Source organism: Artemia franciscana, chromosome 13, assembly GCF_032884065.1.
Source record: "Artemia franciscana chromosome 13, ASM3288406v1, whole genome shotgun sequence".
In the NCBI taxonomy this organism is placed as follows: Eukaryota; Metazoa; Arthropoda; class Branchiopoda; order Anostraca; family Artemiidae; genus Artemia; species Artemia franciscana.
Window position 1 is genome coordinate 10427858 of NC_088875.1, and position 18867 is coordinate 10446724.

Consider the following 18867-nt stretch of genomic DNA (forward strand, 5'->3'; position numbering starts at 1 on the left):
ATCCTACGCTTTCCTTGTTTTGCCTTTATGAAAAAGCCAAAGTAGTTTTCTTTCCCATTGAAAGAATTAAAATCGATGCCGTGGAGAAGGATGAACTAACTTCGAAGTCATAAGGACCCCAAAAGATGCGGTGCCAAATGATTTTCGTCAAAGAAGAGGGGTGCAAATTTGTGTTTTTCACTCATGAATTTTTAGGCCGGGAAATGTGTATTTTCTATGAAATGAATTATTACATGTGTTGTTTCTCCAGTGTTTGATGTTTTGTCATGACGTAGCAAAATATTTTTAACTTGCTCGGTAACTAGACATATTATATACCATGATCTTGCTGTTTCTGTTTGTTTTTATTTTTAGCCATTTTCTATGAATTAGTTATAAATAATCATCTAGACAGAAATAGTGTCATTTTGCCTGTGTAATAAAAATAGATACTACCATTCTAGGTTAGTGTATTTGCGGAAAAATAGCGAAAGATACCAAATTATTAATACATTCAAATTTGATATCTATGCGGAATCCCATTTATAAAAATGAGATAAGTCTGTTCTACATTGAAACACTTTACAGGACTAACTTACACAGGGTCGAAAGCTTTAGGTTTAATCACAACTTTTAGGCAGGGTAAATCTTGCAACAGGAAAAGGGATGATCCGTGAAATTTCAAAATTGCATTTAAACACGCTTTATAGCTTTGAAAATTACTAATCAAAAAATAAAAAAGAAGTGAGTGATACATTTTTTTTGGGGGGGGGGGGAATTGTTTATTGTTCTATATCGCTTAAAGTTGTTTTTTCTATAAAATTTTGAAAACATTCGACCGCTAAAATGGATTTATTTAGGATATAAAGCAAATGCATGTAGCTTTTAAAAGTTGTAAAAGATAGTTTAGTTGGCTTTCCTTGTAAATTTAATATATTTTTAATTCTATTTAGATTTCCCTTTGCAATTTCAAATAAAATCCGCTGAAAGTCAAAATAACAACTCCCAGTTACATTTATTTTTTTAATCAAATAATAAGATCTTAAAATAGCAAGTTAATATAAAACTGGATAAGTGCATTCTAAACTACGGCTAAAAAAATAAATAACAAATGAGAAATCAACTCACCGACACTCCCTGCGAAAACAGCCACCTTTCCATCACCTGACAATCAAAATCAGATTGCCTACATCATAAAGGAACCAATATCAACTAAACAACAACCAACAAATAAGCAAAATCTTATTACATACAACTAAAACTTACTTAACATTTACTCTTAATCAAGAGTTTTCATCATTTTCTTAAAGGATTCAAGTATTTGGGACTTCTGGATCTCAGCCGGAATCAAATTTTAGGCACGCCCCACAGTCGCAGCAAGACTAAAGTCTGAAAAAACTGAGGGAGTAGCTGGAATAATTACATCATCCCAGTTACAAATTGTGTTTGGATTTATTTAGCTCACTAGTTGATGTAGTCCAAACAACAGTTTGAAAGCTCTGCGTTGAAGTGTAGATATGCCAGCAAAGATTCGGATATAACATAAATATCATTTATCTTCAGAAGATCAACAGGAGTATGTGTAATTGACTTTAGAACTCTAGCCACTTTCTTGTGAGGTTGAGGAACATATGCAAGTGAAGAGAGAAATGTAGACATCCAAATTGACAAACAGTAGCTTATATAATGATAAACAAGAGAGAAGTATATGCATTTCCGTCAACGGAGATTAAATCTCGACCCTTTTTCCCACCCTCCAACCGTGTCAAATTTCTTGCCACTAATCTTCGATGTAATTGGTTGAAATCTAGGATTAGCTGCCGGTGAGTTGATCCGAATTTAACTATTATTACACCTAGTACTGAGTCTCTGAGATCCGTGTGAACAGAAAGTTTCTGCCAAGTTATAGTTGTAGTCGCAACTACGATTACGACTAGGCCTCATGTGAATGGTCCCTAAGTGCTATACGGATTACATCTTGGCCCCTTTCACATCAGAAATTTAAATGGGCTGTAGATGTAAAAAACATTAAAAACTGAAAAGTCAGGACAAAAACAAAGTGTGTTTATTTTAGTCTCGTATAGACTGGTGCTGCTATGGGCTATCAATAATAATACAGACAGACTAAGGATCAAGCCGTAAGCTGAACAGCCATAAATAAGCCTACTTACTTAATTTTAATTCTAAAACGACAAAATTGTGTGCCAATAAGAATTTTTCCTTGGATACTGAGTCAAATTGCCTGATTTTTCTATTAGCAAACTCATGAATTTTCGTCAACAAGTGAAATAAGTAAATCTATATCGATATCCATTTTATTAGATACTACATCCTCTTTATTTCTCATTAAAATTTTCATTGTCTTTCCTTAATTTGTTGGTTAATTTTTACCTGCAAAAGCAATTTGCTACTTTGGAAACTACAAGTTTATAAAATAAAAAAGAAGATGGTTACGGTTAGAATATAACCTACTCGCTATCTAAATCTTACATTTGGAATCACGTTTTGTCGAAACTATGATAATGGCCTCAGGCTATTGATTCAGTTAATCATAATAGATAGCGTCAAAATAAGGGAAAAGATGCTCGTCAAAAATAGATGCTGCTGATTTCAGCACAAATAGAAAGAGGTAAAAGAAATATTCTATTTGGATTGGCACTCACTTTAGCCACACCTAGAAAAATGCCTGTTTTTCACACTAAAACTATTGAAAGCATATTAGACCCTGTAGCTCAGCAGGTATTAAAAGAATTATTTTTTGGTAAAATTCTAGTTTAGTTACTTTTTGCTATCTGGGAAAGGGGTTAGGCTGTAGAAAATGAAACTTTTAGGGATGGATCTACTGACTAAAGTAGTGAAGATATGTCCTGAGGAACTAATTTGAAGTAACTACCTCCACTCTTTGTCCCTCTAGAGGGCATTGACCTTTAAAAATGCTTGTGTTTTAAAAGTGAAACCTTGCAAAATAGATCTTATGCTGAAATGAAGTACAAGAAAACAGAAATTGCATTTTCAGAACTAAAACTAGAAGAAAAGAAACTGATTACTGAAAGTTAAGATAAAATGTTGTTTTCCAAATTTTCAAAAGGGAACCTGTAAAGTTGGTAAATTTCAAAAAATTAGAAATCATAATAGCCTAGGGTTGACATAGAAGCTTGGCAATACCTTCCCAGAGTATTTTTTGGTCCTGGATTCATCACTGAAAGTTTTATTTTCCTAACCAAACCTGTTTCTATGATAGAAAAAAGTAACCAAACTAGAATTTTATCCATTTTTTCATACAGATTTTTTTCTGATAAATTTAAGGCTTATATCATTAACTATTTGGCTTCTAAGCTAGGCCTCACCTGCAAACATATAGCCATAAGCCTACTAGTTAGCCTATACTCTTTGGTAAAATTCTATACAAAGTACTTTTTGTGGCAAATTTCTAGTAGATCATGTAATTTAGCTAGCATGATTATGGAATGTCATTTGATGCCTTTTTTATGCTCTGTTGTAATTCAATAATTGCTTCCAAGGCTAGTTGTATCTTGAGCCCTTAAAGGGTCCCTGAAGGTATTTTATATGAATTATGAAAGAGCATAAAAAAAGCATCAAATGATGTTTTTACTTTCATTCTAGCTAAATTATATGGCCCATTTCAAATTTACCTTAAACTTTACCCAATCCAGGCCACATCCAAGATTGGTCTAGAGGAGGTAAACTTTTTAAATTAAAATTGGTAAACTTTGGAGGGGGCTTGTTGGATTGGTAATCAGAAGTTCTAGTGCCCTTTTTAAGAGTCAGAATGATTGGAGGGTGGATAATCTTCATCCCTCCAAATCTTGTATTTTCCCATAATGCATCTGATAGAAATTTGATAGGGCCATTTGCTATTGTAAAAACTTCAAAAAAGGCTCATTTGATTATAAATTGAAAAATTGAAAGGACTAGTGCCCTTTTTATAAGTCAAAAGTGCTTGAAGGGAAACAAGCCTTCCCCCCCACATTCTTCAATTCCCAAAACACATCTAATCAAAATTTTGAGATATCCATATTGTGCAGTGTTGTTGAAAGGTCTGGAAATTATGTCTTTGACAACCCTCATACCTTCTGAAGATCAGAACATAATTTGCACTTTACTGAAGAAAACAAAGCTGTGGATTGTCAGTTTAGTATACATATACTGATATATATATATATATATATATATATATATATATATATATATATATATATATATATATATATATATATATATATATATATATATATATATATATATATATATATATATATATATATATATATATATATATATATATATATATATATATATATATATATATATATATATATATATATATATATATATATATATATATATATATATATATATATATTACTTAAAGTTTTAATAATTTTTAATTTATTAAAGTTAACACATTTTAAACATATTTTTTTATTTAAATCATACAATAAATAACCAAGTCAAACTCAAAACAAGCAAAAATCAACATGAGCAGGACTGACAACCCCCATGCCTTCTCAAGACCAGAACATAATTTCCACTTTACTGAAAACAAAATATATTTAAAATGTTTTCACTTTGTTTTTACTTGTTTAAAATGTTTCTACTAGATATATCAAGGGGGAAGTCCTCCCCCTTGCACTCCAATTACAGCGTGAGTGTCTGGTGCTGTTTTGAAGACTAACAAGAGGCTGGTGGGCAAGCAACCCTTCTCTCAAGCCCATTCATTTTCCAAACACATGGACTGTTGCTGAAATGGTCCAGCAACTATGTCTTTAGGAATATTAATTAAAAAAAAGTTTTAATTAATGAATGACTGGGAGCATTAAGTTGAAACTTTTGGGGATACTTCTATTGCTACTTCTGTTCTTACAATTTAAATAATTAAAACGAGTGCAAGTATATCCAGGTTGACATAGAGCATAGATAGAATCTTTTGGGAATGATATTAAGTTTTATTTTCCAGATCAATTTCAGGAGCAATAAAATAAACTTAAAAAATACTGTTTGTGTCAGGAATAAAAATTGCTGAAAAAGTTTCTCCAACATACAAATAGCAACCAATAAAAAACAAACAGAAATTAATTAAAAAAAAATTCATTAAAAAAAAAATATTAAAGAAATTTTCAAAAACTTTAGCATTTGTGCAAATTGTGTTCTGGCCTTGAGAAGGCATAGGGGTTATCAGCCCCTACTTATGTTAATTTTTCCTTTGTTTTGAGTTTGACTTGGCTATATATTTTAATTTCTGTTTGTTTTGAATTTCATTTATTTATTGGTAGTGATTTGTGGTAGTTGTATGCTTTGAAGATTATTTGACTTTATTTTTGCTCATTCTTGGCTTGGTGGAACTCTACTTTTCTTTGAAAAACTCGTCTTGTGGAAAATTATTTTAAAAATAATTACCTTTACCTATCCCAAGATTTTGATTGGTCTTAAAAGGAAGAGTTGTTGTTGCTGGAAGGCGGCAGGGGGGTAGTGGTTCATTTTGTATATTTTTTTTAATGATATTAGTAAGATGTTATAAAAATGACATCAAAATCATATAGCTTGTTGGTTCTTAGACAATGCTGTTTTTCAATTTACAAAATATTTAGAGAGAAAAAACAAGTTTGATTGAGATAAAGCAATGGAACAAAACACAAGATAAAAAACAACAAAACTTTAATAATAAGAAAAAACTTTAAATAAGTTTTGTTATTTAAAGTTTTGTTGTTTTTACTCTCTTAATTTTTTGCTTGTTGGAAGGGTGTAAGAAGAAATATGTCTAAATCTGTTTGTAATAGATAATTTGTTCTTAGCCAAGTTTTTCTGATGGAAGTGAAGAGTAAAGTTGAAGCTTAAAAACTAACACAAATTATTGCTTTGCAGTTTTTGCAACATATATTTTTGTAACTGGTTTAAATAGATTGACTTTTGATGTTTCTTCATAATTTCAGTATCTGTAAAAATTGGTTATTTACTGAAAACAAGCTTGCTTGAGTTTTTTTTTATGGCTCTTGGTATTTATGGAGTGACATATAGCAATCATAAATTCTGTCAGTCTGTTGGTCCTGATTTTGCTAGTTTAGGCACTTCCAGATAAGGTAGGACAATGAAATTTGGCAGGCATATCAGGGACCAGACTAGATTAAAGTAGAAATTGTCTTTTCCCCAATTTGACCATCTGGGAGGGGGGAGTGGGAGATGGTGAATTTGGAAAAATTAGAAAAAAATCTGGTATTTTTAACTTATGAATGGGTGATCGCATCTTAATGAAATTTGATATTTAGAAGGATATCGTGTCTCAGAGCTCTAATTTTAAATCCTGACCGGATCTGGTGACGTTGGGGGGAGCTGGAGGGGGAAACCTAAAATCTTGGAAAATGCTTAGAGTGGAGGGATCAGGATGAAACTTGGTGTGAAGAATAAGCACAAGTCCAAGATACATGACTGACATAACCAGACTGGATTTGCTCTCTTTGGGGGAGTTGGGGGGATTTCCAGTGCTTTGGCGAGTTTGGTGCTTCTGAATGTGCTAGGACAATGAAAATTGGTAGGCATGTCCAGGATATGCACAAATTGACTTGATAACAGTCGTTTCCCCGATTCGACCATCTGGGGGGCTGGAGGGAGAGGAAAAATTGAAAAAATGAGGTATTTTTAACTTACAAATGGGGGATTGGATCTTGATAAAATTTGATATTTAGAAAGACCACGTGTCTCAGAGCTCTTATTTTAAATCCCGACTGTATCTGGTGATATTGGGGGGCGTTGGAGTGGGAAACAGGAAATCTTGGAAAACGCTTAGAATGGAGAGATCAGGATGAAACTTGGCGGGAACAACAGGCACAAGTCCTAGATACATGATCGACATAACGAGACTGAATCAGCTTTTTTTGGGGGAGTTGGGGGGTGGTGGTGGTGGTGTTAATTTGGAAAAATCAGAAAATTGAGGTTTTTTAACTTGCTAACAGGTGACCGGATTTTAATGAAATTTCATATTTAGAAGGACCTCATAACTCAGATTTCTTATTTTAAATTCCGACCAGATCCGTGTCATTGGGGGGAGTTGGGGTGGGGGACAGGAAATCTTGGAAAACGCTTAGAGTGGAGAGATTAGGATGAAACTTGGTGGGAAGAATAAGCACAATTCTTAGATACGTGATTGACATAACCGGACTGAATCCACTCTCTTGGGGAGTTGACGCGGGTGTTAATTTGGAAAAATTAGAAAAATTGAGATATTTTTAACTTAAGAATAGGTGACTGGATCTTAATGAAATTTGACATTTAGAGGGAACTCATATCTCAGAGCTCTTATTTTAAATCCTGACAATATCTGATGACATTGGGGGGAGTTGGAGGGGGAAACCGGAAATCTTGGAAAACACTTAGTGGTTGGCGTGTCAGGGACCAACGTGTCAAGTTTCTGATTTTCCTTTTAAATTAATTGATTGATTCTTAGGATTTTGCTAGAGCTCATGCCATATAAGCTCTTGGCTCTTCTGACCTCTTTTTTTTTTTTTTTTTTTTTTTTTTTTTTTTTTTTTTTTTTTTTTTTTTTTTTTTATAGAGAGAGAATTACAAATAAAATAAGCATGAATCCTTTCATTTATTATAAGTAAGTAAGTATGTACTTTTATTACCCAAAAATTCACTGGAATTACATTGGAGTACAAATGGAAAAAGAAAAGAAAATCACACTATGAACATAACCATAAGTATATAGCTTACACACTATGGACACTAACAAAACTACTGACTCATGATAGCTAGCCACGGGTTTGTCCTTCCCTTGGCCTTTTCCAGGAAATTCTCTATGACCTGGTTAATGCAAATTGTTAGATTGGACACTCTGTAATTTTGCATGATATATGAGTTTCTCGTCCACAGAGGAAGTCTCAGAAGGAACTTCACGAATCGAAAAAAAAACAGAAGACTTACTTTTGTACATGGGGCGGGCGGCAAATATTTCCAAAAAGGTGCTATATACAGCACATGTGGGAGGGCAATGGCATTATACAGCAACGCAAGATATCCACGGCAGAATTATAAACTAATAGCTGGCTTATCACAAGTACCTTACACCCTGTGAGTAAGTATACAAAGAGGATTGTGTTTTTTTTTCATTAAGATTTCGAGTTTTAAGCCATAAGAAGTTAGTAAGCTATGTATTTTTTTTTATAATTCTACAGTATAGCAATCTCTGAGGATCCCCAAGCAATAATGATGAGTAGAATTGTATATTATAAGTTTGTATTCTATGTCACTTCTCTGACAGCAGTTTTATCAAATGATCTTGAGTATTATTTCATAATTGATTTCTGGGTACAAGAATTAGCAATTGAAAATTTCTTTAAGACATCTTGAAGATTCCAATTCTCTGAATTATTTTAAGGTTGGTAAAATGTAATACAATATGTCTAATTTTTTAGGTATCACGACTTGTGATCCTCCATGAAGAAGCAGAAGATGGAAATGCTATGCCCGACCTTGAGAGGCCTGTACAAGCTGTTAGTAAAGCAGTTATCAATCTTGTCAAGGTAGGTTCTGTTTTAGTTTATGCAATAGTAATAATAATAAAAGAAATATAGGCATGTTTAAGGATAGGATTATCTTTTTTCTTTTTTTTTCGAAGGCTGGATTATCAAATATTGTTTTCAACTACAGATTGTAGCTGTTCCTTATCAAAAACTTGATTCTTTCCTGATAGCAGTTAAAAAATGGATATTTTATGTTTCCATAAAATTCTGATTGTAGTAAGGTTTTTTATTCTGTTATTGACAAATTTTTCTCTTAGCAGTAAAATTAGTGAGCTGATTTATAATAATAACTTCATTAATTAGGTTAAAGAAACAAATGCCTAATTTAAGGGAACAGATTAATTTTGTTTCTTCCCCTTGACAACTTAATTTTTCCCCATATTCATAAAATTTTGAAGTAAACTGTTTGGAAGCATTGGGGTCACTCCTATTGGCCTATGAATATTAAAGCCTTAAAATGGGCCGGTCACATTTTTTGGATGAAGGATAATAGGTTACAAATAGTGTGCTATCTCAAAGAACCAACAACCAAACTATCAAAAAAACAACAACAACCAAAGGCCTGTAATGAATAAAAAGCCTTAAGATGGGTAAGTTACATTTTATGGATGAAGAACAGTAGGTTACAAATAATGTGCTATCTCAAAACAACCAACAACCTTCGAAGAAACTATTTTACGACTGTGAAAATTATTTCTAATGAATATTTCGGATCTATATCTAATAGCCATCATCAGCAAAGCACTGATAAGTGTGAAAAAAAAACTTGAAATAAAATACATGACTGTTAAAACTAAAAAAAAAAAAAAAAAATATTGCTAGCATCATTATTTCAAAGACAGTTCAATAAGCCATATTTTCCTACCGTATTGTGCCATATTTTCGAAGACCCAAACCAAACATTACTTTTTTAAGTATTAGTAATAATTTGAATGTTAAGGAAGTTCGAGAGGCTATAGAAACTGAATTTAAGTAATAATACATTGTTAAATAAACGTTTGGGAGAATATTCATTCAACACATTTAGAAAAAATTAATTAAAAATGATTTAACATATTATATTGGTGTACCTGATTTGTTATTATCTGAATAAATTGCTTTGTTGCATGTTTCTTTTTCAGTCCTGGCTGGACTTCCCTGAAGTGATAATGCTTGGACATTTGTAATTTTTTTTTAGTTTTAGAGGATATGTATTATCTTGCAAGTCTTATATTATATCTGTCTGTGCCTTGCTGATGATGATTCCTGGGTATGGAGCCAAAATATTCATTAGAATTTTTTTTTACTGTCTTAAAATAATCCCTTCTTGTTCTACCTTTCGTCATTTGTACTTTTTATTCTGCATTATAATTTTGAGGTATTTTTTAGCAAATGACGTGTTCTATAAGAAAAGTTTGATTAACATCTGTAACTATCCGTTCCGTTTAGAACATCCGTTTTAAGCCTGTGCATTTCATAAGACCATAATCTTTGGCTCTGAGAGTTTCAAGTTTGGATATTTTCTATTTTATCTGAAGCTTTTCCATTCAGTAGAAGGTCTGATTGACTCCTTTGCCATTGTCATTATAAAAAACGAAAAATAATTGATATTTACTTGGTAAATGACAGTTAAACATATGTTAGGTAATGGGTATTCCTAAGTGCTATAGTGTACTATAAGTGAAGGACAATAGACTCCAGTAAGGAATGGCAGAGACGGAGGTTTGAGCAAAGCTGCTAAAATAACTGGAAAGTGACACCGTCTTAAAAATTATAAAATCTTCAGGCTTGACGTGTACATACCCAATTATTGGAGAAGGGGGTATATTAGAGTATTAGAGCAGCACAAGTTGAAAAAAGGATCAGAAACCCCCTGATGAACCACACATTTCCATTTCTGGACAAGTATCCGATTATGTGATGTCCTTTCAGGGTGTCCAGTAGATGATTACAGTTGGGAAGATTCACTTTTCTGTATTTGCTGTAGACCTACTTCATCATATTATCAGCATTGCATAACTAAACTGGGTGTTTGAGGACTTCATCTCAAATTGTCTCTAAGAACCCCGAGAAAAATTTTGAAATAGTCACCTAATAATACACCTACTGCATGATCTATAGTTGTAGGTGTTTTGTATGGTTATACAGGCTCTTTTGAATAAAGCTGGATATGTATTTTTGCTTTTAGGTTGGTAAAGATACATGCTATTCCAGTGATGATGCATTGCTGAAGCAAGACATGCCTCCTGCACTCTACCGAGTTGAGTCTGCTGCAAAGCTGCTAGAAGAAGCTGCAGCGCTAATTAAAGAAGATGCCTACTCAGTTCCTGCAAGGTAAAAATAAGCTTTGACCTCTATTTTATTGATGGTTGAACGCTTTTATGTAATTCAAGGGGTAAGTTTTCTTCACATCATGTGTTCTTTTGGCTGTCCTATGTATATTTAGAACTCGGCATGTTGAATGGCACCATATCTAATGATGATAAGCCAAACTTGAAACTACATATCTTAATTGTTTAATCTGCATCTGCTTAAACTCAGTACTCTGGTAGGTCCTAAGTAGTATTTCATGGACTGTTAGACAATTGTTTTCCCAGAAAGGATAAACAAGAAGTATTTTAAATCACATTGAATGAGACCAATAATAACATAGCAAGAATATTACAACTTATTACTAATAATTATTATCATAAATTTATTATTAAAATTACTGGGAAACAAACTGTAAAACTTAATCTATCACACTGTTTTTCAGGGGCGTCATGCGGGGATGGGGGAGGCTTTTTTCTGACCCTATGTTTTGAGCCAATCGTTAAAAAGATATTTTACTGGCTCAGTCTCAGATGATGAAAACCAAAAATTGAGTTATTTTAATAGCAGTATCGAAAAACTAGTACGTAGAAATTATCAACCAGTGGGAAATATCCATTGCCACCACCTCCAAACATTTTGGCAAGTAATGCCTCTGTGGTTTACTGATGTTACCAGGTGCCTGGTACACAAAAGTCTAATAATAAAAATACGCCTGGTTCAACATTTTGAGCGAAAATGCTCATTGTAAGTGCAATTCTTCCAATTAATTATCTTTTGAAAAACGCGCTGATTTGAAGAATTCAAGGCAACCACCTTAAGAAAGAGCTCGAGTGGCGTAAATATTTCTTATTTGGCAACACTGCTACGTGTCAAAATTGTGGGACTTGAGAACAACAAAAAAGTGCTATCCCTTTCAATGATTTAAGTACAATTGGTGATAAAACTACTTCATTAGTTTTGAAATTATTCTTTTTCCTTCCTTTTAGGATTGAATAAGATGCAGTAATGAATGTTATAAGAAGTTTTGTTATAATATGGTACAAGAAGAATGTTATAAGAAGCGTAATAAGAGGCATTAACTTGATTTTATTAGTATGAAAATATTTAACAAAAACATATTATTAATACAATTTTAAGAGAAGAACAGCGTGGATGTAGGAAAGGCAGAAGACCTTTACTAGAATTCTGTGCTTAGATCAATGCTTGAAGTGTTCTAATTATTATGCTTTTTCTGTCCTGAGTTTTCTAGGCTATGAACAAGCAATAGCTTGGTATTAGATTTATTTTGGCAGTAGAAACATTTCTTCTTATCTGAATATTTTAGTTTTGTATTATAAAGTGGAATTCGTCAATATTTATCAATAACTTTGGTTACAAATAATAGACATTTATTTGAGATAGTATATAAGACAATGACTTAGTCATAAATGTATGCTGGGCAAATGCCCCCTCACCCCCCAAAAAAGTAAAAAAAAAGAACTAACGAGACAATTAATTAGAAACCAACTTTTTGTATGGCACCTTAAAGACAACAATCTAACAAAACATGACTTATTCCTCTGGAATCTCTTCCACGCCCCAAGCCTACAACTAAAAAAAAAAAAAAAAAAAAAAACGAGACGAAGGAAGGAACAATTACCAATAACCGGACCAAAGCAACATCTTTTGTAATCTATCCAGGGTTGCCGCCCGGTGACAAAAAACACTAGATTTTAATTGATTTTCTTGTTGATCTAGTGATTTTCTTCAATAATCTGGTTCTAGTGATTTATGTGGAAATTTATTATTTTTTTTTACAAATAATAGTTTATTGGTTACAAATAAATAGATTACAAATAATAGACATTATGTCATATCCATGTAATACAATGACCGCATATTAGAGAAAGTATGCATATTAGATAGCATATTAGAGATATTAATCATAACTGTATGCTGGGTACCCTCCCCCCACCTCCCAAAAAAGTAAAAAAAAACAACAACAACTAACAAGATAATTAGTAAGAAACCAACTTTTTGTATGGCACCTTAAAGACAACAATCTCACGTAACATGACTTATTCCTCTGGAATCTTTTCCACGCCCCAAGCCTACAACTAAAAAAAAGAAGCGAGACGAAGGGAGAAACAATCACCAGTAACCAGACTACAGCACAATCCTTAGTGATCTATCCAGGGTTGCCGCCTGGTGATAAAAAACACTAGATTTTAATTGATTTTCATGTTGATTTAGCAATTTTTTTAAATAATCTAGTGATTTATGTGGGAATTTGATGATGATTTTGTTTAAGTAATACAATCACTAGATATGGTGATAAATCACTAGAGGTGGTGACCCTGGATCTATCATCCTTCAATAACCTCTCATTCGTTATAGCCTCAGAAAGTGATTTGTAAGCACACTTTTCGCGAACTTGATTAGTTGATATGCAGTTAGTTAATTGAGTATCTAAACTATTCTTAGGCAATCCACATTGCCGTCAGATAACTGACGGTAACATCATCAGATATTACTGAATATATGGATACCTTATTTAATATCTTCTTATATCTTCTCTGGGAAAACATTTAATTTCAGTTCAGTTCACTTTATTTATAAATCAAATACACTTAACTAATATGCAAGTACCCGCCTCAATAAAGATACAAAAAAGTACTTGCGAGTGGGTGGGTACATAAAGCTCATTTTCTAACTAATAATTCACTACACAAATGAAACAATAAAAAAAAAAAAAAAAAAAATAACAAACAATGTCTCATCAACTATTGATGAGTAACCAATCTCATAATAATAAACAGAAAAGAGAGAATAAAAGAAAGGAAAAATAAATAAATAAAAAAGAACTATGAAGCTTGGCCTAGCAATTACTCTTTCAATTTATTTTTTGATTACCCCGGGTGCTCAGCCGCCCGAATGGTCTCTAGAACAGAATTCCGCACATTAAAATTTGGTGTGACTTTTAACCTATTCAATTGAATATATTTAGATTCATAATTAAGTAAGTAAATAAAAGTAATTATCCTTTTAATTTATTTAATTTATTTAAATAAAGTGAAAATAAAAGTAAAATTAATATGAATCACATACAATATAAATAAATCCAAGCAAAATAAAAATAATAAAAATAAATGTAGATATAACAAAGAAATAAAATAAATATTAAGAATAAGTATACCAATTCATAAATAAATTCAAATTGTAATATATCGTTTGTAACAGCAACGTTCCTTCCCTTCTTACATATTGATGTGACTCATGAGTATAGAGTAAAGAGCTTGAACAGCGATTCTAGAACTACTTGTTACTGATAAAACTGAAAGCAGTCAATCACAATATTTGGGACACACGGTTAAGATGAGCCACCTACTCCATGATGTTAGGCGTTGGGTCCTTCCACGAATCAGAGGACGTAGACGGTAGAGAATGTGTGAATGACGTTGTCTCGCGAAGCAGCCTGAGCTGTTAAGATTATTCCTGGAAGATGTTGGATCCGAAACACTGGAAAAATTGTCATGTAGAGGTGACATTGTCGCCGAATGCGCCAGCTGGTGTGCAAAGCCCTAGGTCTTAGTAAGTAAATGGGTAGCTGTAATTGACCCCCCGCCCCATGTGCATAAAATTCCGAGTTGAGTCCTAGTCTTTATAATTCCCTTTGATAAATTAGGCCTTGGAATCCAAATCGTTCCTTCAATTCAAAAGAAACCTGGGTTTTCCTCCGCAATCGCGAAGGCAGTTGACCCAAAATAAAAACAATTTGATAAGAAAGCGTGAAAATGTTTCAGCCAGTGATCACTGGAGAAAATGCAAGTATCCTGGCAAGGACTTTAAGCTGTAGGCTACTCAGTACAATAAATTGAAACATAAACAAATTATAACAAGAAAACGCCTAAAAGGAAGTCATGAAACGAAGCATTGTAAAACAAACCTTAAGCTACTCAACAAAACTCTTGAATAAAAGCTTGATTATATTTATGTGCATTTTCTCAAAACTTCTTTTTTTTTGTAATCATCTCCGCCCCAAATGTTTTTTTGCTGTTATTTTTATGCTCGAAAAACCTTGAGTCATCACTGTGCCTAATCAAACTCATGGTGTAAGACTTATGATTGGTAGGACTTTGTAAAGTTAGGTCTTCACTAATATTCGTGACCAGATTTTATTCAAGTCTTAAAAATTGCCAGCCCTAGTTTTAAGCCATGCCGAGTTGTCCTAAAACTTGACAGTGTTATCATTTTACCTTTTTATAGGAAGAAATTGATTGAAGGATCGCGCGGTATATTGCAAGGGACTTCTTCTCTTTTATTATGTTTTGACGAAGCTGAGGTGAGAAAAATTGTCCAACAATGCAAGAAAGTAATAGATTATTTATCAGTTGCTGAGGTGATCGAAGGCATGGAAGATCTTGTACAGTTTGTCAAGGATTTAAGTCCGTGTTTAACAAAGGTATGTATACTTGTTGTTTATTTGTAAACTTTAATTTTTGGACTAGCAAAAATATAGCATTGGTGACCTCCAGTGCTGCAACAAGTACTCCAAATTTTTACTTAAGTATCAAGTATTAAGTACTCATTGTTTTTTTACTTAAATATCAAGTAATAAGTAATTCCCAAATTCTTACTTAAGTATCAAATATCAAGTACTTGCCAAAATTGTACTTAAGTATTACTTCAAGTACTACTTCAAGTATTTATTCTAATTATTTATATATATATATATATATATATATATATATATATATATATATATATATATATATATATATATATATATATATATATATTTCTGATATCAAGCCCATACTACCTTTTTTTAAAGCCATTCTGAAGGCATCTTAGCCCCTTCCCTTGCCTATAAAATGTCCCCTGTCATTCCTGTCTTGGAAATCTTAATCAAGAACCAGAATTTCCGTTTTATCGTTTTTAACCGTTTCCCTTATTCGGCTGGTACACACCCAATGAAGTCCAAGAAAATAATCTTAACCAATTTTCAACACATCGGCTTGAAAGCAAAAGACTATCAAAACACTTAAGTGCAGTCAAAAAACTCTTGATTGGATCAGACATATCACATGACAGGATTAACACAGTGCAAGTAGAGTTGATCTTCTGGCCACTAGTGTTCAATCAAATCTGGCACGTTTGAAAAAATACAGGGTTATTCTGAAAGATGTGGGAATGATGGAAAAAATATTGGAAGTACATTTTTCCATTGTTTGGCTCGTACACACCCAACAAAGTCCAAAAAATAATCTGAACCAATTTCCAACACAACGACTTGAAAGCAAAAGACTTTCAAAACAATTAAGTGCAGTCAAAAAACTCCTGATTGGATCAGATAGATCACATGACAGGATCAACACAGCGCACATAGAGTTGAACTTCTGGTGATTAGTGCTCAGTCAAGTCTAGCACGTTTGAAAGAATACAAGGTTATTCTGAAACATGTGGGAATGATAACAAAAATATTGAAAATGTTTTTTTTTCCTTGTTTGGCTGGTAGATACCCAACGAAGTCCAAAAAATAATCTCAACCAATTTTCAACACAACGGCTTGAAAGAAAAAGGCTATGAAAACAATTAAGTGCAGTCAAAAAACTTCTGATTGGATCAGACAGATCACATGACAGAGTTAATACAGTGCACATAGAGTTGATCTTCTGGCGATTAGTGTTCAGTCAAATCTGGCACGTTTGAAAAAATACAGGGTTATTCTGAAACATGTCGGAATGGTGGAAAAAATATTGAAAATAGAAAAATAAAATTTACATTGGCTTTAAAACGGATAAAAGGTAATAAAGTAGTTCATTCTCTGATTCAATAACTAAAAACCTTAGCAACAAAAAAAACTCAAATTTAAAAGTAAGGAGTCAGTTACAGACTTTTTTAATAAGAGAAATCAAAGCTCAATAAAAAGGAGCAGCAAAAATCCACACTTTTGGTAGCTAGCCGAAGGTCGCTTGATTCTCAGTGTGCTGAAAGAAAAGAAGAGTATGAAAATGAAGTCTTGATTCATACTTTGATGACGGCACCTTTACAAGAAAACTGCCTCAAGTTTTCAAGTTAAATTTCAGACACGCTATGAAAATGTATGGCATCTATCCTTTGGCTGGTTTTCACTCAAGCAAGCCGCATGCTGTGTAGTCAATTCAGATGGTCGGTAAAACTCCCTACAAACGTATATTATAAAATCACGGGCCTGCAGCAAGCCCGCTGATTCAGACGCATTCCATACGGCTGGTCAAAATGCAGAATGAATGAATGAACTTTATTATCCGTAAAAGTATAAAAAAAACACAAAGTACGGAGTATTATAAATAAACAAAAACAAAAACGATAAACAGCAAGAAAAAGAAATTCAAATTAACAAAAGACAACATGGACTAATTAACCAGTATCAATATGGAAAAAAGGCTGCAGATGGTCGTAAGCCTGAATAGAGTAGATAGTCTTTTTACATAAATCATCACTGGAAGACCGAATCCAAGAAGCCATATCTATTAAACCAAATCGAGCAATGACTTTTCTGTTTCGGAGCCATCTAGGAAGCCGGAGGAGGATTTTGCAATATCTTAAATAAGCTGCACGTAGAGTATGGCGATTTTTCTTACAAAACAGATGAGCCATGCCTGATAAAAACAAAAGCACATGGGGGCAATAAGCGTTATAAACCATGCACAAACCGTTGCGGTTGTAACGGCTTTAGTTTGGGGATATTTTTCCGTAGACGACGCGTACGTTTTTCACGGCTTGATTCACTAGGGATGAAAAGGTAGTGGAAAGTGTTGGACCGAAACACAGACCAAGCCAACTAACTAAAGAAGAACATGGCAGGATTGCGGTCCCAGCAACGGATGGAGCGACCGCATAAGGGCTATTAAAACAAATAAACTCGCATTTAGACACATTAACTGACAATCCAATCTTAGATAGTTCATTGGTTAATATAGTAAAATTGGAAAACAATCCACGGCGAGTCCGGGCAACAAGAAGAACGTCGTCTACATATGCAACAGAAGACAAACCAATATTACTGTAAGAAACAGAATTTTTAAGGGGACGCAGGCACAATGCAAGCACACACTTAAGTATAAAAGAAGACAATACGGCAGAAGTTGCATCCTATCTATTTCTAGCAATAGTTTTCACACCATGAAGTGGCAAAAACCATGAGACTAAGTCGAAAATCTTCTGAGAAAAAAGGAATAAAACAAGAGCCAAGAGCTCATATGGCAATTGTGACGAGGTCGGAAGAGCCAAGAGCTCATATAGCGTGAGCTCTAGCAAAATTATAAGAATCAATAGATTAATTTAAAAGAAAAATCAGAGGCTTAATGCCGGTCGGCATTTAAAATAAGAGCTCTGAGACACAAGGTCCTTTTAAACATAAAAATTCATTATGATCCGATCACCCACTCGCAAATTAAAAATACCTCATTTTTCTAATTTTTCCTCTCCCTTCAGCCCCCCTAGATGGTTGAATCGGGGAAATCAACTTTATCAAGTCAATTTGTGCAGATCCCTGACACGCCTACCAATTTTCATTGTCCTAGCACGTCCAGAAGTACTGAACTCGCCAAAGTAATGGACTCCCCTAACTACCCCAAAGAGAGTGGATCCAGCCCGGTTTCGTCAATCACGTATCTACAACATTTGCTTATTCTATCCACCAAGTTTCACCCCAATCTCTCCACTCAAAGCGTTTTCCAATATTTCCGGTTTCCCCCTCCAACTATCACCCAATGTCACCAAAATTGGTCGGGGTTTAAAATAAGAGATCTGAGACATGAGTTCCTTCTCAATATCAAACTCAAAAATACCTCACGAATGGTCACCCACTCTTAAGTCAAAAATATCTCAATTTTTGTAATTTTTCCGAATTAACACCCCCTCCAACTCCCCCAAAGAGAGCAAATCCATTTCGGTTATGTCAACCACGTATCTACGACTTGTGCTTATTCTTCCCACCAAGTTTAATCCTGATCACTCCACTCTAAGCGTTTTTTAAGATTTCCATGTCACCTGATCCGAATGTCACCTGATCCGGTCGGAATTTAAAATAAGA

At 33.5% G+C, this 18867-nt stretch overlaps 1 protein-coding gene across 2 annotated transcripts in view; it reads left to right on the top strand.

Moving 5' to 3' along the window:
• Nucleotides 1-2616: 2616 nt before the first annotated feature.
• LOC136034502 (vinculin-like) overlaps nt 2617-18867 on the top strand; it is a gene marked incomplete at its 3' end in the record, with an annotated part of 72437 nt that continues 56186 nt past the window's right edge. For both annotated transcript variants that reach the window (XM_065715721.1, XM_065715722.1), the window contains 4 exon segments: nt 2617-2718; nt 8409-8516; nt 10684-10829; nt 15054-15249. In XM_065715721.1, coding sequence (XP_065571793.1) covers nt 2662-2718; nt 8409-8516; nt 10684-10829; nt 15054-15249 — 507 coding nt within the window.